A 22087-nucleotide genomic window follows, 5' to 3' on the forward strand; every position below is an offset into this window, starting at 1 on the left:
ACTTAATGCGATCATTTTTGGAAAGAGACTATCCAGGAAAAGTGATAATGTGGTAGTTTTTCCATTTGCTTTCCACATCGCAGTACAACAGACGTTCAAACCACTGTTCAAACCTCCTGTTGCTATACGAACTTGAACCATCTCGAGCATCATTTGCTCTGTGCTTCAAGTCGCTGCTGATGACGCTACTTCCGGCATCATTTTTTGGTTTTTTGGTGTCTCTCTTCGTCTGGTGCCTACCCTTTGACCTGTCCAGCAAGGGAGGCCCTGCCAGTAGCTACGCTACCGCTGGTATAGCTCTCAGGGTTCTTGGCATACTCAAACCCCCTCACCACGATAAGGTGGAGACACCAACGAGGGGGTAAACTCTACCTTGATGATAAACTCTTTAAGGCTGCTAACTGGTCCTGGTTGTAACACCTCGACGCGGACAACGTAGGAAACTTCTCTTCCATTATTGTTTGTTCTCTCGTTGCAGTGGAAACATGCTTGTTTGGGAAACTTTACTTATCAATGGCTGTTCTATACTTCTCACGCCGTCGTTGCCTAACAACGGGTGTACATGGCAAAATATCACACACGAATTAAGAAAATATGTACTCGTTGGAGTATAACTTTCTGCTGTTTTATGTGAATGATGGGAGAATGAAACGGCGAATGCTGAGCCGGGTTTTGGATGACCATTATCATTGCTAATTAACACGGCTGGAAGGAATTCTGTGACAATGGGCATGGAGCCAAATTCAGATTGATGTAGTCCCATTCATCTTTCGTTACCTGGGGTACCATTCATTATAGTCATGTCGTATTCTGACAACGGAATCAGTATTCATGATACGGTATTTGATGACATTCATCTCAGCTCATCCTCCGAAAACCAGTTCAGTATACCGAAGTTTTTTTCTCGATAATGGCCATTAATAAGAGACAGGTACATACAGCAGAAATGCTCTTGACGAATTTTTTCCACCTTGTAATTGTAGTAGTAGTAGTAGTAGTAACAAAATTGGCATTAACAGTAGAAGTAGTAAAGGCACTATTACTAAAGAGACTGAATTCAGTAAAACGAGAAAGACAGGATATATATATATATATATAAGGAAATGGCAGAATAAACTGAATAACTTCATTAAAAGGAACTCCTTGGGACACCGAACTGTAGATGTAAAGATAATATGAAACTAATCAATGAAAAGCCAAACTGAAGCAAAACATTACTACGAATGACATGAGGTGAGAACAGACTTTGTACAATTGAAATGTCATTTCTGACCCGTGACCTACTTACTGTGCTAGCACATACTTTTCACTGTATATGGAGCAGACATATATAATCTTTCAATGTCGTTCGAAAAAGAAACAATACATATACACAGTGTTACAAGCAAAAATCGTCTAAAACTGACTTAAGCTCTTTCTTCGTCGATTATAAATGTGTGGACGCTAACACAAACCCACAAGGAGGAAATCGAAGCCCACGGCCCACCAGAGCTCTAGACTCATCCCATAGTTTACCATTCTTGACTTCGCTCCTGCAAGAGTCGGCCTCCTGGATGATGTACACAGGAATGCATGACGAAATTCACTGTTGCATCATTTGCGGCATCTAACTTACACGCAGATACAAAAAGCTTCCTGAAGAAGGTTGGCCTAAAAGGAGTGAAAGAAAAGTTAAGTATTTATTATTTCCCAGGGGTAAAGCGACCAGGCTGTAAAGCTGTTCACTCACCTCCAACTAGTGCCCAGGTCAAGAAAATGTGGGTAACTACATCCACTCCCCCATACACCTTCATGGCTTAGTGCTTAATTATTTAGACACAAGGACAACTTTACCTTTATTGTTTCGTCGGCAGAATGTAGCAGAAAATTTTTATATGTAGATTTCTATTACAGTGGACCCTCGATATGCAGACGGTTCCGGGGGCGGCATCAGCACCCGCGTTATATGTGAAATTAACTTTTATCTATGTAATCGTATTGGAAAATATGAACACCGCCGCGTTAAATGAGGCGCGGTTTATAGAGGGTCCGCTGTAGCATTTTCGAAACTGGACCAAATTTCGAATAATTAGAATAGCAGTAATATATGAAAATTTCATTCAGTAATAAATGAGAAATAAGTTCAAATTTCGAGAATTTTACTATTATTCAGTTCAGTATATTTTATGAGTATCTTTTATATAATCTTAAGCACTGAAATAGATTAAATTTAATTTTACATGTTATATACGGGTGCAAAACTGTGTTCTCTCCTGTAAAGGAAACATACAGAGTGAGAGCGCTTGAGAAAAGATGATGAGCATAGTATTAAAAGTAAAGAAAAAGGAAATGAATGAATATAATATACAGCAACCAAAAGATAAAGAATTTCGTTAAAATAAGGTAGTTCAGTCTGGTCCAGAGAGATGTCATACAAAAACAGTTATATCAGTGAAACCATATATTTAACTACATGAACACTCCATAATTCTAATTTCCCGAACATTGCATCAGTAGTAAATAACATAAGAGCTACTAAAGTATGTATGTAAAATTTAAAAAAATCAACTTGTACTCCAAATTTAAATTCACCTCTCCATTATTGTTTTATGGGAAAATGAAGCTTCACCGCACATACAAAATGAGGATCTCCATCAAGCGTACATTTCACCAAATATAATTAGAATGATGAAGTAAAGAAGAGTGAAATGAACAGGGCATGTAGCACGAATGGAGGAGAAGTTGAATGCCTACAGGATTTTGGTGGGAAAGCCAGAAAGAAGGAGACTACTACTATGATCTAGCCATATGTTGGAGTGTACGATAATATTAAAATGGAGAGATAGCATGGGGTGCTATTTAGTGGATTGATCTGGCTCAAGACAGGGAATATAGGCGGGCTGTTGTGAAGACGGTAATAAGCCTTCGGGCTCCATAAAGGATTGGAAAATTCCTGAGTAGCTGCACAACTAGTGGCTTCTCAAGCAGCACTCAACTAAATATACGAGTTCCCTCGTAGTTAGTTCTTATCTTGCAAAATGACGTTAGTGTAGCTCCACATAACAAATACAAACGGCCGTAACCTTGGTGTTATTGTTGATAGGAAATTAACGATATCCCAGGCGACAGAACACTTCAACCCCAGCCCTGTACAACAGGCTTTGTACTCTATCTTTCGTTGACATTCCGCCAGAATCCCTGCGTGTGCCTTTGTGTTTGGGTGTCTGACGTAGGCGGTGATGTGATCTTGTTCGCTTTTTCCAGTTACTTCAGGCACTTAATGCGCGAGCTTCTTACACCTGAGTGTCGGGTTAAATTCCGGGTGACTTCTTGTGAGATTCGCGGTGGATTAAATATCTTCGGTTTTCCTTTCCTAATTATAATTCCGCCATAGCTTCGTACTCATCTATGACCGCTTCCTCAGTCATGCGGCACACTCTCACATCCTCGGTCTGTTAAGTTTTGGGGGCGTCGTTTCTGAAAAGGCAGTTGGCGGGTTACAGAGTAAGCAAGTTGGCGTTTTAAGCTGTTACTTCTCATGTCGTTTCGGGAAACTTTCTTCACTCGCTTCTTCTGCTCCGTCTTTGTTCAAATAGATTTGCTCCGTAGAAGTTTGGAGCTAATGTAGGTGATACTGTATCTCACTGCTCTGGCAAACACAAACAGATCTGCTTTTCTCATGTTAAATTAGGTCATGACCACTTATCGACCATATATGTTTGCATTGTGAACTCGAAGTTCGTAAGAAATGGGAAGCTAGAATCAAGTACGCTGTAACTCTTATGAGCTTTCCACTTGGCTGACAGGCTGAGTGACGGATCACTGACTCACGCATAAAACAAATAACTAGTTTATTAATTGCATGATTGCTTGCTTCAGCGAGGGGTTCATGTGAACACGAAAATGAGCAACTGTCAGCTGCTCAGGCAAACGTTGCTCCGTATAGTCAATCTGCAATACTTTATTGTAAAAAAAAAATTGAGCATATGATGACATTTTCTGTTATATTCGTTGAAAATGTCTGCATCCAGTGTCCCACTGTCATTTAATTTTACATGTACATGAGGAGATTTGACCTCATGTATGCAGATAGTATCACGATGACACCTAATCGATCATGTGTCATGGTTTATTAACCGAATATTTCGTGACTTCGATAAGTAAGATGATTTTGAATTTCTGTTTCTATATAGCTGATTTCAAGATAAAAGTGTAGTTATGTCTATTATAATTTTAAATACATACGTTATCATCATATAGCATAATGTTTTCGATGACATCTCGTAATCAATGGTTGTGTGTGTGTGTGTGTGTGTGAATGAACAGAAACCAAATCAGTAGCGAAATATTAAACATTTGCGTGTATAAACAACTTTAAATTTGAAATAAAATAACTAATGGCTTAAACCTGAACGTGATACCACATGAGTTAACAGTGTGAGCCTAAAATTTGTATGTTGTTTTTCACTGCTTCCTTTAGCAAATTTAATTTGAGATGTTACATTGCTAAGGCTGCTGGGACCAAATTTCTGGGCTGACAGCAGTTCAAGGACGCATTGATAATGCAGCGACTGGGGCGGTCGCCCCAGGATCTGAAGAAAACATTAAAATATTACTTACTTACTTATGGAGCTGAGCTTGTCTTGAGGAGAAGCCAAACCTGCAGCTACTCAAGAATTTCCCAGCATTTTATGGAACCCGAAGGTTCATTACCGTGTTCACAAGAGCCGTCCACTAGTCCCTATCTGAGACAGATCAATTCAATCCATACCATCACATCCTGTCTCTCTAGGATCCATTTTAATATTGTCCACCCATATACGCCTTGGTCTTCCAAGTGGTCTCTTTCCTTCTGGCTTTCCCACCAATATCCTATATGCATTCCTCTTCCCCCCATTCGTGCTACATTCCCTGCTCACCCTATCCTCCTTGACTCTATTAAAACATTTGCTTCTCAAAAAGCACAAGTTACTTTATAATGGATATTACAAGAAATAAGAACAACAGCAACAAAACCAACAAGAACTGTCGTAATCTAAATTTTTGCTACTGACTGGAGGCCTCCACATTTTAATTGCCCCAGGGGCCCCACAGATGTGAATCGGGCCCTGCAACAACTACATGTTTATGCATGTCATTGCCATTAATATATGATGATTACAGATAAATTTGTCAATGCCATATAATCTGAACTACTGATAGAACCGGTAAATGAAACAAATAAATAGGTAAATAAATAAGTAGTCAAATTATAACGAGTTTCTATGTACAGTTTTCGATTTCATAACAACATTACTAAAAGTTCATTTGAGTGAATCAAGAATACTGACTTGAGAATCTTACTTCGGTACAAAAACGAACGTAAATACCATGGATAGTATCTCTCAGCAAGTGAAATATCATAGGGATGATGTATACTATTCAGTGCAATCAATAGTAGGTCCCATATAGGCATGCGCTTTTCTGTTGCGTTTGCGCATCAAAATACACCATATAACAGCAACACCATTCCCCCTTATAGTACAGCGTGATTGTACCCCTGGATGGCAGGCAAGGCTGTAAGGCCAGTAATCGGACCCAACCTGGCGTAACCCATCGTGTTCATACCCTCCATCGTTCGTTGTTGAGTTAGTTACGTGAAGTGTTTGATATATCACGACCATACTCATCAGTAGGAAGGGAAGACTGTTGGAGCAGACAGGAAGCAATAAGCTTAAGGTTGTAAATGACGTCACGTGTGTGACTGTGAAATGAGAACGTGATTTTTGGCGCCGTGTGCCTGGAAACGTATAAACAAGGGTGCTATGAAAGTGTATTAACGTAACTAGTTAGTTTCAGCTCAGCTACATAAATATTAATACGGCGAAACAGTCATTTTGACTTGCTGTTTAAAGAGTGGCTGTTTTTAGAATGTTCACTTCTGACAGTCGTGCTCATGTTTTACTAGCCATTTCAGTTGTAAATTTTTAATTTGAAAATTATATCACTGCCCTTCAAAATGAAGTCACGGAATATATTTTCTTCATTTTAAGAATTCCAATTATATTTTCAACCCTGAGTCTTGCAGTTAAGGGACGTAAGAGATGTAACTGACACAGAATTCCAAGAAAGCACGTGGTATAGATTGTTTTGTTGCATATGTTTCGTTACAGTGTGTGACGAAAAGCAAGATCATGTAGGGCTATAACAATTGATGAGTCCAAGTTATAGTGATATTTATGTTAGAGCATGAAGTGTTATTTCACGCACACCGTTAATAGTAAAATCGAACGTCGTGCTTATGTGATTAAAGTAAAGCGCTTGTGTAAAATGGCATCTCTCGTTCATTGTAGAGTTGTGTCAAAAGTGGCAGACCTTTATCGATGCTTGGAACTAGCCATCTTCTGGGATAAATGAAAGAAACATCATGAATGCAATCTCTCAAACTGGCCTTAAAGGCACTAGAATCGACCTATATACTTCAAAATTATTTGTGAAATTTGCATTAATATGCATTCATATTATTGTCTTCACGTGTAGTCGGCTTCCTTTGCAGCAACCTTGTTTCGAGAGTTTACGGAAGTCTAAAATATGCTGAGAATATTGCTCGTTGTTAAATTGTATCAGCAGGAAATGCAGGTATTTTTAAACACCGGTATTATAACTTCAGGAAGATTTATATTCTATTATCTTTTAGCAGAATTGACAAATGGAATTTTCACCGCATGAGTAATATCTCCATTGTTTTGCAGGATTTGTGTTTTAACTCCTGTAGTTATGGTCTTTCGCCAATACACCTGGAATAATTTGTTATCAATGTTTAATAGTCGATAACATCGTAAATATTTGAAGCAGTAGTATATTATTTTAAAAATTCCTTCAAATTTTGCAAAATAACGGACTAGGTAAACCCCCCCCCCAAAAAAAGAAAGTGTACCATATGGCATGGATAAATTTAAATCGCGCCACTGTAAAAGAACGCACTAATGTTAAAAATTACAGCAATCTGAATTCTAGAAAAGCGAGATGAACATTTGTATAAAGTTTTGCAACTTTATTACGTCATGCCTTGTACAAGTATGATTTCAAGTGCTTATGTATCAGCCTTGTTATTGTGTCTCTGTGAAATATATTACTTTCTATACTGGGGTGGAGTACGAGTATATAGCGTCCGACATGATAATAATCTTCGTCAGATTTAGTAAAACACATTTTTATTTTTAGTAAAGGTTTCAGTGGCCGAGTTATGAAGCATGCCGCGATAGACGTAAGATTGTGGCACATATGCATACTGTACAACTTTTAATAACATTAAGAAATAATTTCGTACTGAAAAAAAATGCGTTTATAGGCCGATGTCGTATTGTAGCTGTAAAGTCGGTGTTCTGAAATGTGTTGATTAAAAGGTGGAAAATAATGATTCTATACAGCAATAGCCCTTCAAGTTAGCCAATATACAACTTATCGCAAAATGTACACAAACTGATACAGAGTTGTGGGTATCGCCAATGATCACGTAATGGACTAAATCTGATAGAGGAAGCAAATCCTGTTACTGAAGTGAAGGTTCTGATTTAAATTCATCATAATTTTCTTCATGAGGAAGGACTTACTGCGACACGAAAGAATAGCTGCAAATCAAGAAAATTGCAGTCGACGTTTAGTTCATATGAATGTTATTCCAACATATTCACATAAGTGATAAGTACACGGCATGGCGTTATTTTGATAATAAAATAGTAGGGTCAACTGTTATTTTACATATTGAAACAGATATATTACAGTCTTGTTTGTGACTAAATTCTTTTTCGAATATGTTCTTGTATAGAGTAATATCTTATTGCAATCTGCTCACGATATACGTATGCTTACTAATAGCACTTGATGGAGAAACTGTATAACTTTTCACATTAATGAGTGTATATGAAATTTACGTTAACTTTTCCATCAAAACTGTTCGTTCTTTCCTGCATGTAGATCCATACGATGCTTTCAAGAGCACTCGTAACGTAAAAGAATCTGAGTTTACTTAAGAAAGATTTGTATAAATGAATTAAGGGTGTGTCTCGCATATTTGGCTTTAGTGACGTCACATAACAGTAAGAACAGACGCCAGCCTAGAATACGTGAGAGGTGTAAATTTCTTGCACTTTCGGGCGAAATTTAAGAAAGCTCTAATTAGAATTATGGTTGGGGTACTTCAGCATAGAAAATAATTCGTAGATTCTTTCATTGCAATGGTTAAATACTACCAAATTGTCCTGTTGTATCACTAATCAGATACATTTTAAGACACAGATATCTGCAGAATTGAAATATAAATCGTTTGTTTTCTGTTATTAACTCTCGGTTATAACACATCAAATAATTATTTTAGACCTGGCATTTCTTTTATTGGGCAAGCCTTTACTGAAAGTTAGGCAAGTTATACTATTGTGAGGATTTTCCTTTTTATTTCATGTTATGTTGGAAATTGTGGTGTTGATAGTAGAGTAGTTCCAGTTTATTAATAAGCCTGTGAATATGACGTGTTTTTGTAAATACTACATACAGATTAGTGTCAATATGGCAATCAAAGAAGAGACCTCGTGACGGCGGTGATAGTACCATGCATATGTTTTGTAGCCGTGTTAATTTCTAATCGCGCTATGTTGCTGCACGGATGAGTGGTTTTTTGAATTCCCTGAGAAACCTCGCATCTGGGGCACCTGCAGGAGGAGGCAGTACAAAACACCAAGGTGAGTGGCACCAACCTGCATTTATTCTAATCTGCATCCAGATCACAGAGACTGTCGTACCCACTAAATGGAATTGTAAATGCATTCTAAAAACTTTAATTTATTTCCTGACAGAGGAACTGGTTCTGAGACTTTTGAACTTAAAGCCATGTGTAAGATAATTTGCTGGGAACAAAAAAAAAATCATGATATATGGTTTTTGTATAAAGAGTATTCTTTTGAAATTTTCTCTGTGTAACTATATGAAAAAGGCGAATAAAACGATGAACATACAGAGAATATTACATGATAAAGAGCTTCATCGAATAATTTAGGGGAATTGACTGCAGTATAGAACTGTGTGAGAAATGTGTAGCACGCTTGAATGAAATGAGAAGTCCATACATAATTTTCGTTTCAAGATTATAGAAGAGACTACTTTGTAAACATCGGAAAAATAAAGAGTACTGTCTGCTGGCATATAACTTCGTGTGGCCGTTGGAAGTCAACCGATGTTTCCTCCGTGTTCAGGGAAACCAGTGCAAGAACGGGCGGCAAACACGCCCTGGTTCTGCTTACCAACTGCTATCACGCTCGTTTCTTGCTAGGCTTATTTTTCGGAACTAAAAATGTCGATTGACTTTCAGAGGACCTTAAGGCGTTATGCCCCAGAAGGCAGTACTTTCCATAACCACGGCTGTGAGAACAGCAAATCCTACATCGGAAATATAAATGAAAATAAGATATACAAAGGTATATAAGTTATGCCATCTACACAACAATATTCTCTATTTAGAAAACAAAGAAGGCTCTGCTGTATCAACATTTGCTTATATTGCTTTGCTTATTGTAATGTAAGCAAATGTTGATACAGCAGAGCCTTCTTTGTTTTCTAAATAGAGAATATTGTTGTGTAGACTGCATACCTTATATACTTTTGTATATCTTATTTATGACACACAACAGGATACACATTATTAAGATTTTAAATGAAAATGCTACTTAAAGAAAGGGGTTGTATAGGTGTGGACGCGATTCACCTCGTTACCAATAGCTTTCAGTTATGGGCTATTGTGACGACGGTGAGGAGCCCTCAGGTTCTGCAGAACTGGGGGATTTCCTTATCAGCTGGTTAACTATCAATAATTGGAAGAATATAATCTGTAATTTTCGGGTTAGTTATTCGAATTTAGTCTGTACCGTGGTACCGTGGCAAAGGCTTTTATTTCTTTTCTGTTTACCTGGGGTCGTGGTACTTTATGTCGTTCTCCTATAGCCTCTTTACCACTGGAAAAGAGTCCATGCAATGTTTGGATTCCTCCAAACTAAACGGCGTTGCATCCTGGAAGACCGTATTATTGGTTCTTACAAGTTCTCTTATCGCAACTTAAACTTTGCATGTTCCTCCTGTGACATTTGGAAGTTTACATGTTTCCTTTCAGTCTTAAGAACGTCAATTCTCACTTGACAACCCGACTTGCCTGTGTAATTTGTCTATGGCTCGTGCGTTTATTCCGAGAACCAATCTAGGATTTTGTGTAAAAGGAAGGAATTCTAATCATAGTCTGAAGTTCATGAAACTCAAAAGTGTCATATTCTAAATTTGCAATAAGGTGTTTATCATGTTTGATTAGAGAACAAGGCTTTGTGGAGCCATTTTTTCTGCATAGTTGTTAAACACAGTTTAATCCAGACAAATTACAGCTGAATAGAGGGAAGTGAATTGAATTTTCACTTGTAACGTTGGCATCGCCGGTCACGGTAGCCGAGCGGTCTAAGGCATGTACTGTCTTCGCTCGCTTGGAAACCGGGATCGTGGGTTCGAATCCCACTCGGGGCATGTATGTTTAGTTTGTGTGTGTGCGTTTTTCTGTGTTTGTGTATAGGTAGAGGCCTTGCGAAGAGCTGATCACCCGCCCAAGGAGTCCTACCGAATGTGTAAGATCTAGAAATACCGAAGTGAACGGAGAAGTTCATGGAGGTAGGCCTAGGCCCACTGGGGCTGTAGTGCCAAGGGGAAAAAATTCTGGCATAACTAAAATTTGTTTAACTGTCGTAGATGTCATAGAGTCTGGAAACTAAACGTTCAGAATCTTCCTGGGGGTAAAGGGCTGCCGGCGCGTAAGTCTGACGACTTCACCGCCATCTGTTAGCCAATTGTCTAGAAATTGTGGGAGCCTCGACCTCTCACAACCCTATGGGCCTCCAGGGCCTGTTACAGGGATAGATTTACTTTTGCCTGCCCTTAATTAAGGATTCGAATTCACTTCGTTAAATCAGTAAGCAGATCAATGCGTTTAGAAGGAACTGTGGAACATGGCAAGGTGCACGTCATACAAGTTTCACTGATGCTGAGACTATGTGGATCAAAGAGGTGGAAAACAGCAGGAAGCGGGAGACATTTTTATAATGACGAGCTTCACCAAATATTAGTAGGTAAATCGAAGGAGGATGAGACAGACAAATATGTAACATCGCAGTCGATAAGAGAGGCATACAACAGAGACCACATGGGGGATCTGCGCATAGATGAGAGAATATTATTAAAAGCTATTTTATCAAAGAGTTTGAGTTCATTAAAGAACAGAAGGACGGCGTCCTGGCCTGCAGTTCATTGAGAGATCGGTGTAGATTTATGAATTACATAATTTCAGACTACGTATTTGACTGATCCCAACATACAGTTGGGTAGCCGAGCGGTCAAAGGCATGTACTGTCTTCGCTCGCTCGGAAGCCGGGATTATGGGTTCGAATCCCACACATGGCATGGATGTTTTGTATGTGTATGTGTTTAGTGTGTGTTTGTGCTGCCCTGTGTTTAGGTAGAGGCCTTGCGACGAGCTGATCACTCGTCCAAGGAGTCCTACTGTCTCTTAAATGATCAAAATGAGAAAACAACCTCAACACCGTAGGGGATTAAGTAAGCAAGTAAAAAAAATGTTGTACATTAAGGGGATTATTTGAATTACTGCCCAGGACTGAAACTAGACAACTAGAATGATGGATGGACCGACAGGAATTTGATCCACAGGACCACCCGTAAATTTTTCTCTTTGAAATGCCTGTATAAAATCAGTTTACATGTTACTAATTTTAGGCTTTCGCGATGATTAATTGTCGATGCTAATTCAGTTCTTTGTTGTTGACACAACTGGAGGTGGGTAGCGACATTGCTCACATCCACCCGGCTTTAACAAGCAAGAGTTGAATTGGCATCTGTAGTTTACATGTTTCAAACATGCATTTTGGAATAATATAAAACTTCCCTTTAATGATAAATGTTGAAGCTGTAGCACTACGTCATTAAGGCGTATGGGGAAGTGGACTTATAGATCCACTTTTTCTTGACCTTAGCACTAGTTGAAGGTGAGTGATCAGCTTCACGCCCCGGCTGCTTTTCCTCGGTGAAAGAACCATCGATACCCATTGAATAGGAGGCTGGGTGGGCCCCCGGAACCAGTCTGGACGACGTGGATGAGATAAATATTTCACCTTACTGGGACTCGAACTACGACCCCTCGGTCATAAAACTTACCTATAACTACACTATATCTGTTGTCCAGCAGACATATTTTTAAGTGTCTTAGTGACTATAGACGGGTTTTGGATTGGTGAATAGATTAATTAACACCTTACACAATCAACTCGTACTTGCAAGCAATACAGCGCTATCGCTGATTTACACAATTTACACTCCACAGTTACACACGCACTAGGGTTCCCCGTCTTCACTTGTCGTATCCTGATAACGCAATTAAAACAGTCTCACTGTGACTAGATCTTCACAGGCTGACTTATAAGTTTTCTTCAAATACTAACTTCCCGTGGCTATCTCCTACCGACAACTGACTGAACTCCCAATCTAATTCTCCAATCTAATTCTCTAATCTACTTCCAGCTACAAATACATTTGTTATATAGACACGACACGGACCACACAGGAAACACATGTCATGTGCCAGACTACGTGTTCATTGGCCAGTTACAAGCACTTGGCCTGACGCGGACCACATAGAAAACACCTCTTCCGTTGTCAGAATGCGTGTCTACTGGTCCGTTGCCCAGCACTGGGCAGGACGCGGATCACATAGAAAACACTTCCTCCAATACCCTTTCTATTGTTGCATGCGCGTATTTTTGGCGTTGCCTAGAAATGTGCCTACATACAATATTTATGTAATTTCATCCCTTGATGTTTCCCTGCGGTTAATGTGCGTAGCGTTTGAATAGAGAACGTTCCAGTGTTGTCGAAATGTAGCAGTGGGGACCGAAAAGCAAGTGGCTGTGTGGCGTACAGACGGGAATATTGCACACTTCTGAGTGTGTCAAATTCTAATGTAGGATTTATGTGAAAGGATTTGACATTTTTGAGGCGGAAGAAGGGGATCACTTGGATACTCCTTGGTGAATGTAATACTAACTCTGATAAGTATTTCTCCCTTCTTTTTATCCCGTCAGAGGACAAACCCAAAGAGCAGCAGAACTCCACCCCAGCACCAAATTTAATTAGTACAGGTGCCCGGATGAAAGTTTCGAAAATAAAAAAAATATATATATCTCGGAAACTAATTGTCATACACGTATCCGGTTTATGTCATCATAAAGGAGAACTATGAAAGTTTTTTTTCATGCCCGGCTTACGCGCAAGCGCCGCCATATTTCTGCCACCATGTTATGAATCACCTGGACAGAGAGATGGCTAGGAGATGGATCGGCAGAGATGAGCCAAATGCTTGGCCTCCTAGGTCGCCAGATGATTTAACCCCACTGAATTTTTTCTTGTGGGGTTATGTGAAGCACATTGTCTACCAGGTTAAGATCAACGAGCTTCAACACCTGAAAGCCCGCATAAGGGACGCTATGGCTGCTATAACACCAAACATGCTGATCGTCTGGATATTTGTCGTGCCACCAAGGGAGCCCACATTTAAATTTATTGAAAAAGTTATATACGCAGAAAAAACTTTGGTAATTTCCCTTTGTAATGGTGTAACCCATAAATGTATATAATAAATTATTTCTGAGGTATAATAATTTTATTATGGATACCTTTCATCCGGACACCCTATATTGTCAGATATTTTTTAATTCTTCAGAGGCGAAGACCGTACCATAGCTCAGACTGCTAGACGCCGACTTCCGACAGCGGCGGTCAGGTTTCGATCCTGGTTACTGCCAGGATACTGCGTTGAATGTTTGTTTTGTCAGGGCCGGCGTTACAGGTAGCCAGCTGCTTGCATGGGTGTATTTTTTATACTTGTAGCACACGTCCCACATTAGTTCACAGTAGCAGCAGCGTATCTTTACGCATTTTTCGTGGTTCTTGCAGTCTCTACAAACGCGTTCCGAGACATTCCCTCAAATTATAACGAGACCAGTTCCTTTCATATAAAACTAAATTAATTATGAATTAATAATCACATCATGCGACGCAATAGAGTCTGAGCTACTAACGTCAGTAATTAAGCCACAAATGTAATAAAAATGGACATAAGCAGTATTTTCTTTAATTCGCTTGTTGGAGGGTGGAGTCCAGCTGGATCCACTCGGCACAGCGGCCACTGATTGGCCTATTGTACCTGCCCCGGGTGATTATGATGATGGAAAACTTGGTGGAATGAAGATTGGCAGGGGAAACCGAAGCACTCGGAGAAAACCTGCCCCAGCGCCACTTTGTCCACCATAAATCCCACTTGACCAGACCCGGTATCGAACCCGGGCCACCGCGGTGGGAAGCCAGCGACTAACCGCTTGAGCTATGGCGCGGCCTTCACATACGCAGTGCTACTCTTGAGTGTTTTAATGACCTCAGTGCAAGAACATATAACGGTATAATTAATTAGGTAAATTCTGAGGCTTTCACAGTCTTCTCTATCAGTAGCTTTGATGTTGATTTAGAAACCCAACACTGAAAAAGTACTGTCTTCTGGGATATAACGCTGTACAGTTCAAAGCCAACTGACGTTTCGGAGGATTATATTGCCTCCATCTTCAGGGTTGAATAAGCTGAGCCAGACACCAGCGTGAAAGCAGGTTGCAGGTCGCAGCTGTGTCTTCATCACGCTAAGTCACTGTCCCTTCTGCGATTTATTTCATGACCTCATAGACTGTACAGCGTCGAAGAGGAGGACGATCGACGAATGACGAATTACAGTGGATCGGAAAACACCATCTTGTTCCATAAGTCAAAGTTCTACGAAATATTTTAGAAAGACAAAACTGTTTATTGCCTTATTTATTAGATTTCGAGATGCTGACAAGCATTCCTACGGAGATAAATATGAAGTCGTAAAGGGAAGGCAGCACAAACACAAACAGGCCGCTCTGTACAGATGTAGAAATGCGGAAGTCCTGCAATACAAATTTGAATGTTCCGCAACGAACTTGAGAAGACTGTTGATGTTGGAACTCAACTGCCGCTCCCGTGTAACTTCGAGATAAAGAGGAAGCATCCACATATCTAATAAGAGGAGTTCTGCTTCATGTTTTATTAATCGCATTAATACTGTCAATTGACTTAACTTTAACGCTTCGTTGTAACATTCTAAAGAACTGTAGTTTGAAATATAGCCGGGATTACTTTTCTGTCTTTCATTAACCTTGATAGCTCAATCAGTGTAGTGATTGATTAGAGATTAGATGGCTGAGGTTCGACTTCTGGCAGGGGCGGGACCTGTCTCGTCGTCGTATCCCGCTATCCACTAAGCGACGGAGATTCTATTCGCTTGGTAAAACGGCTGGCGAGTGAGACAAATTGCCTCTATCCATTATCCAGATGCAGAATTCCTGGACTATACTCCCACTCCCACATAAGACTTTATGACATAATGCTGAGTTAAGCATAGGGTAACTTCTCAATTACCTTTTGTTAATTATCCTTATTGGCGAATATCGGCCCTTGTCAATTTGTTTTACAGTGGACAGGAAATGCGTCATATGTTAATAAAATCTGCACAATTTTCGAAGACCCCTATTAACACCTAACATCGGAGCCCTGCGTCAGTGTTGCTAATGTCCTCCATTCTCGTCATGTTAACACGACCGCCATGTTGATATTACTTGTAGGGAATAAAACAAGATGGCTGCCGTTTGTATGATATGCATATGACGCAATCCTGTATTTAAGCATCCTGTTTCATTATTATATCTAAAACTGTTTATGTACTACACAATCCGTCAACAATGCAACAAATTGTTCCTTTTTTCTTTCACTTTCACTTTCGACACACAATGTTTCGGCCATAAATGGCCATCTTCTGGCGTCTTGCTCTGCTAAAACTGCTACGCTGCGCTAATGCTAAAACTGCTACGCTGCGCTAATAATATCCAATCATCACATATGCAACTGCATGCTTCAAGATTCAAAATGTAACATAACAACGGGCTTACGAATAGAAAAATAGGTCGCTGCCATAAAACATCTGAAGAAGAGGACACAGATCTGAACAAGTGGACGACGTCCCTTGTGAGGTGTAATAAGAATTTTACAAAATTGAAAGAACATTTTAATAGATTTTGTTTGATTTAAATTAATTGAACTACAGCGTGTGCTGTTTTAGCGCATACCAATTGACTACGAGTATGACGTTTTGGATCATGAAGCGTGCAGTTGCATATGTGATGAATGGATAATATTAGTGAAGTGTAGAAGTTTTAGCATAGTATAATACCTGAAGATGGCCATTTAGGGCCGAAAAATGTGTTGAAAGTGAAAGTGAAAGAAAGAAGGAACAATTTGTTGCTTTGTTGACGGACTGTGTAGTGCATAAATGGTTTTAGTTATGCATATGATGATTTAGAAAAAACCCTTAATTCGCTTAAAATTTACGACGCACAGACAGGGACGAAGATATGGGCATAATTATACGTATCATAAGTTTGTCTTTACCTCTAAAATGTCAGCCGTCTAAGAGTAGTTACTACTGGATTATAAATGTTACCTTTACCTGGTCATATTCGAACGTATGTAATGGAAATTATCAGATATTGACTACAGCAGCTGTTGGCTGTGAATGCTATCTGCAGTATTGGCACGGTTGACGTGCCCACAATTTAGCGGGATAGGAAACAGGAAGCATATGGCATGCAGCCACCCCAAGAATTCAGTGTCTGTACCGCACCCTTCAGTTTGTTATGCCTACTGCACGTACTGATATGTCAGAATCGAAGCTCGATATTCCCAGCAAACCTACACACGCAAACATCTGTGAGTGCATTATTCATATAGGGTCATAGGAGTTCTGCACCGCTAGTTCTAGATATTTGTATTCGGGGGGATATCAGGATTGAATCTCGGACGGGTTATCGGCTATTCTGACTGGGATTTCTCCTAGCTCTCTGCGTCTCTCCAGGCGACTAGCAGACAGTATCTTGAAATAGACCTCATCAGTTTGAACATTCTTACGTATTCATAGCTCTGACCTTCTCACTCTATTCCAAGATGTAGGTCTACGTCTTCTGTAGTTAAAAGAAATAAAATAAATAATTTATATTGTCACTTATGAGGGGTAGCGTGACGAATAATTGTGACTTCTGAATTTTTATGACTGAATTTATTGGAAGTCTCTGTTACAGTTACAGTTGATTATAACAGCTCACGAATGGGGGAGACGAGGAATGCATATAGGATATTGGTGGGAAAGCCAGAAGGAAAGAGAACACTGGGAAGACCAAGGCATAGGTGGGTGGACAATATTAAAATTGATCTTAGAGATATAGGATGGGATGTTATGGATTGAATTGATCTGGCTCAGGATAGGGACTAATGGAGGACTCTTGTGAACACGATAATGAACCTTCGGGTTCCATAAAATGCAGGGAAATTCTTGAGTAGCTGCAGAATTGGCGGCTCTTCAAGAAGGACTCAGCTCCATGTGTAAATAAGATGTAAGTAAGTATATTGATAAAGAAGAAGAGTGAAAAGATGTTTAATCTGGAGTACGCACGTTTTCTGGGCTGAGGTTCTAGTTCATGTGATAACCACCGAAAATGTTAGTAATGTGTACTATGAGTTTAAGAGGTGTGGCAATATACGTACATATTCCCACCCTGAGAAGTATGCGGCTCAAAACAGTAACCTCAAAGCCGATGATAAGTTCCAACCGATCGGATCCTTTCAGAATGTCTGTTATCTCGCTTTCATCTCATTTCAGTGATTTGTTAGTAGTTATTTATCACATTAAGACATCTTTGATTTTCAGTTGCTATTCTACGTGACACTGAAACACCGGCGAGCAAGCGCAAGGTAACAAATACTTGCCACGTAAAATTTGAAAAACAATTTAACGAACCTATGAATCTTTGTAGTGATATTTGACCGGGAAAAATGTTACTTTCTGCTAAGTAAATTACTTCATAGTATTTTTAAAATTGTATTGTACTGCGTCCAGTAACTTTCGTTCAGTTAGGGCCGCGCCATAGCCCAAGCGGTTAGTCGCTGGCTTCCCACCGCGGCGGCCTGGTCAAGTGGGATTTGTGGTGGACAAAGTGGCGTTGGGGCAGTTTTTCTCCGAGTACTTCGGTTTCCCCTGCCAATCTTCATTCCACCAATTGCTCCACAATCACCCTCACCTATCATCTGGGGCTGGTACAATAGGCCAGAAGTGGCCGCAGTACAAGGGACTTAGTCCCACCCCACTAGCAATAAAGAAAACTTTCATTCAAATAATTGAGAAATTACAAAGTGCGGAAGATTTGAAATTCAGGATTGTCGCAAGTGGGCCAATGGGAACCAGTAACATTCAAAATATGCGATAACGGAATAACAGATTGCCTGGATTTTAATTATTCATAAGAGTACTTCCTCGCAAAAAGTTCATGAACTAAGCACATAATTATATACATCCAGGCTTAATATTCTCACGAAAGCAGACGCCACACGCTAGTCTTCCTTAAATTTGTTCATGCAGCTGCAAACGAACAGTGCAGAATTATAAAATATTTACCTGTATGTTCTTGTGTGTGAAATGATAGTAAGAGGTAGAAAAGTAACTTTAGTTTTAAATCTGTGCTTAATTAAGCAACAAACCAGGAAGAAGTATGTGGCAGTGGACGTATAGCTCCACGAATTCTTAACGTTGGCAATATATGAAGGCGAGTTTTCAGCTTCATGGCCAGGCTGCCTTACTTCCGTTGAAAGAGTCCCCGGTACCAACTGCCTAGGAAGCTCTCTAGACTCCAGAGCCAGTCTGGAAGCTGTGTAGAAGAGAAAAATCTCTCTCCTGCCCGATATCAAATCCAGATCCTTCGGTCATCTAATCTAGAGCCTGGTCATTATATTGATTGAGCTATTCTAGCTCATTAGAAGAGACGGGCGGGGATGTATCTTCAGTTGTCAGTACAAAGCTTTCTTAGCTATCCCTGTATCAGGCCATGGAGACCCATAAGTTTGTGAGACGTCGAGGCTCCCACATTTTCTATACAATTGGCTCACAGATGGCTATGAAGTTGTCAGTCTTACAGGCCGACCAGCAGCCCTTTACCCACAGGAAGATTCCTGGTACTCATCTGTTAGAGCGTGAGTTGACCTCAAGGTCGTATTGTGTCTTGAAGGTTTAGGTCGATTAGAAAATCCAGTGACCTCATCGGGAATCGAAACTGCGACCAGCCGGCTTGTAGCATCGTGCCTCAACTAACTAAGCTACCGCGGGTCGCTTTTTAATAAGAAAATCGGTTTCAGTAAGCTGTCATATTATCTATTCTGTACCGGTTTGCTCTGGCGCAGAATTTAGTGGTAGCGTTGTCTAGAAATAATGTATGAAACTAAGTAGCTCTAGGTTTGCAAGGGGTGACAAACGCTCCAGAAAGTTCAAAAGCCACGCCTCAAGCTCGGGCTGTGAAGATAGTGCCTTAACTTTCTTCGGTGCAGCATCACTCTATGTTGAAGACACTTCCCGCTCATTAACAGCGCGTCATATGTTTGACGCTAAAAGCACTGTCAGTTTGAGACAGCCTGTAATTGCTAACGAACTCGGATATTGATCAGATTAGGCTGCTGAGAAACTTCGCAAACTCGAATATCGGTATGCAGTGGGTCGTTGAGAGCGCGTGAATATGAAGTGAAATTGTGCGTTACAGGTCGACACCGCTTGACGAGAAAGTCATATTTCAACGGTCAGGGTTCGCGCTCAAGGCGTTGATACCTCAGTCACACTTAACTCATTTTGATAAACATCAACATCGCTGCATAATGGTACAACTAGAATAAACAGCACACGCATGATTGTACGTCTGTCTGACAGTCAGTCTTCTATCCTCGTGTTTAACGAACTTCGGAATGGAGTTAAATTATGAAAATCAGATAATAATGAATCAGATAGACTTGAACGGATTCTGAGGATGGTGTATACTGTACTTCTTTTGGCTTATTTTGGACTTCATCCATCGTCTAGTATGTAAAAGACAACGACGTTTCGGAGACTGGATCTGTCTCCGTCTTCGGGTGGGTAACTAGCTCTTTCTAACGGGCCCAACTGAGTAGGTTTATCCTTCCCTACCCACCGGAAGACGGAGACAGATCCAGTCTCCGAAACGTCGTGGTCTTTTGTTTTTACATACCAGACGATGGATGAAGTCCAAAATAAGACAAAAGAAGTACATTAATGAATCAGTTCATAAAAAGAACATTATTGTAAACAAGGACACATTTTGGAACTCAGAACCATTTTCGACCTTGTTCTAGATTGTATTCGTGCTTAGTAAAACAACAATTGAGAGAGAGAGAGAAAGAGAGTTCGCTCCAAAATAAAAGCAAGAGAAATATTAATTTCTCATATTTTCCACAGGGAATTCAGAATTTGTACAGTGGAATTTAGTCATCTAGCTGTGTAGCGAACAGAACAAGAGGACGGTGGAGAAACCGCATTTTCTGTATATCCAAGCAAAAAAGTAGGAAAAATGTTTACAGTTATTAGTAATATAGAGTAGTGAAGTGTAGCCTGATGAAAGTCAGTCGACGTTTCGGAAGAACATATCGTCCCCATCTTCAGGATCGAACAATAAGCCGAGCAAGAAACCAGCGTAAAAGCAGGTGACAAGGGAAGCGTCGATCGACTTTCAATGGACTACACGGCGTTATGTTCAAGAAGATAGAACTCTTCATAACCACCAGCTGTGAGAACCTCCTACTGCTAGTTCCACTGTGCTTTTATAAACATGTTCTCGCAAAGGATAATATAATTTCGAGTTAAAGAAAATAATCCTAAATGTGTAATATATATTAATATGTTTAAAAAAAGAAACAAAAATTTTAAAATATGAGTCAGTGTATAATGGGGAACAAACTGAGGGCCTCTGTGCATTAATGCAATTTATAGTCTGCTAGATTGCCTGTTCTGAGCAAGTTTGATCTGGGATATACTGACACAGGATTCGGTGGCCGAATATAGTTGTGTGATAATGTTCTCTTAAAACGAATGCATGGAAATATGAAGCTGTAACTCTGTGAAATACACACACATCATACCATTAAACCCCACGCGACGCTCCCACGCTGTGACGATGATATGTACATTTTCAGATTGCAAGAGCAGAATCAGCTTGGAAGCAATCAGAGATGACAAATGAGTGCTCTGAAATTTCAGGTTGGGATTTTCTCATGCTTGAACATCAGAAACACATTTAACTTGCCAACGTCATGTTCTTTTCTTCAATTGGAGGATTTCGAATACAAAATTGACAACAGTCCAATTGAGCATTCGGACGGTCTCTAACGTCCGTGAAGCAAGTTTGTCCAATACGTGAAGTATACGGATCGAGGGTGAGTAGCATAATCTTCTTGGATATATCATCATGCTATGTGATTCAACCATACCGACGTTTCGGAAATAGGTATTTTTTATCGCTGCTGGCTAGCACGGTATACTCTACGATCCTAAAGATTAAGGGGGGCTTTTCTTATGAACAGTCGGTAAATCTCTGCAATATAACATGATGTAGCAGCCCAGGAGACAGAACCGTTCATAATCACCGCTACGGAAGCTTCAAATCACACACTGTGAACGTGTGAGACCAGGGTACTGAGGGGATTTTTCGACCTAGGAGGAAGGTAGTGACAGGAGGGTAAAGGATATTGCATAATAAAGAGTTTCATAATTTTTACTCTTCGCCGAATTAGGGTGATCAGTTCGTGAAGGATGAGATGAACGAAGCTTGCTGCTCCCTTAGGAGGTATATGAGAAATATGTACAAAACTTTTTGTCTCAGAACCTAAGACGTAGAAAAGTAGGTGGAAGGACAGATCTTGATGAAATAGGACGTGATAATGTGGGTTGGATTTCTGTGGTTGTAATAGGGCCGATATGTTGCAAGCACAGTAATGAACTTCTGGGTTTCATATAAGATGTAAATTTTGGAGGAATTTGAAATTCTTGCAGTGGTGATTGTGAAGGTTTCTGTCTTATGTCTAATAGCGT

At 40.0% G+C, this 22087-nt stretch overlaps 1 protein-coding gene across 4 annotated transcripts in view; it reads left to right on the forward strand.

Moving 5' to 3' along the window:
* The window catches only part of LOC111875612, a 264658-nt gene that overhangs the window by 65666 nt on the left and 176905 nt on the right, over positions 1–22087 (forward strand). Inside the window, exons 1-2 of one of the 4 annotated variants that reach the window (XM_033755878.1) lie at positions 5524–5697; positions 8512–8696. The exons of the other annotated variants lie outside the window; for them this stretch is intronic. Coding sequence (XP_033611769.1) covers positions 8621–8696 — 76 coding nt within the window. The 5' untranslated portion in view covers positions 5524–5697; positions 8512–8620. Of the gene's footprint in view, positions 1–5523; positions 5698–8511; positions 8697–22087 lie in introns of those variants that run through there. 4 annotated transcript variants of the gene reach the window in all.

Source organism: Cryptotermes secundus, unplaced genomic scaffold (genome assembly GCF_002891405.2).
Source record: "Cryptotermes secundus unplaced genomic scaffold, Csec_1.0 scaffold50, whole genome shotgun sequence".
Taxonomy (NCBI): Eukaryota; Metazoa; Arthropoda; class Insecta; order Blattodea; family Kalotermitidae; genus Cryptotermes; species Cryptotermes secundus.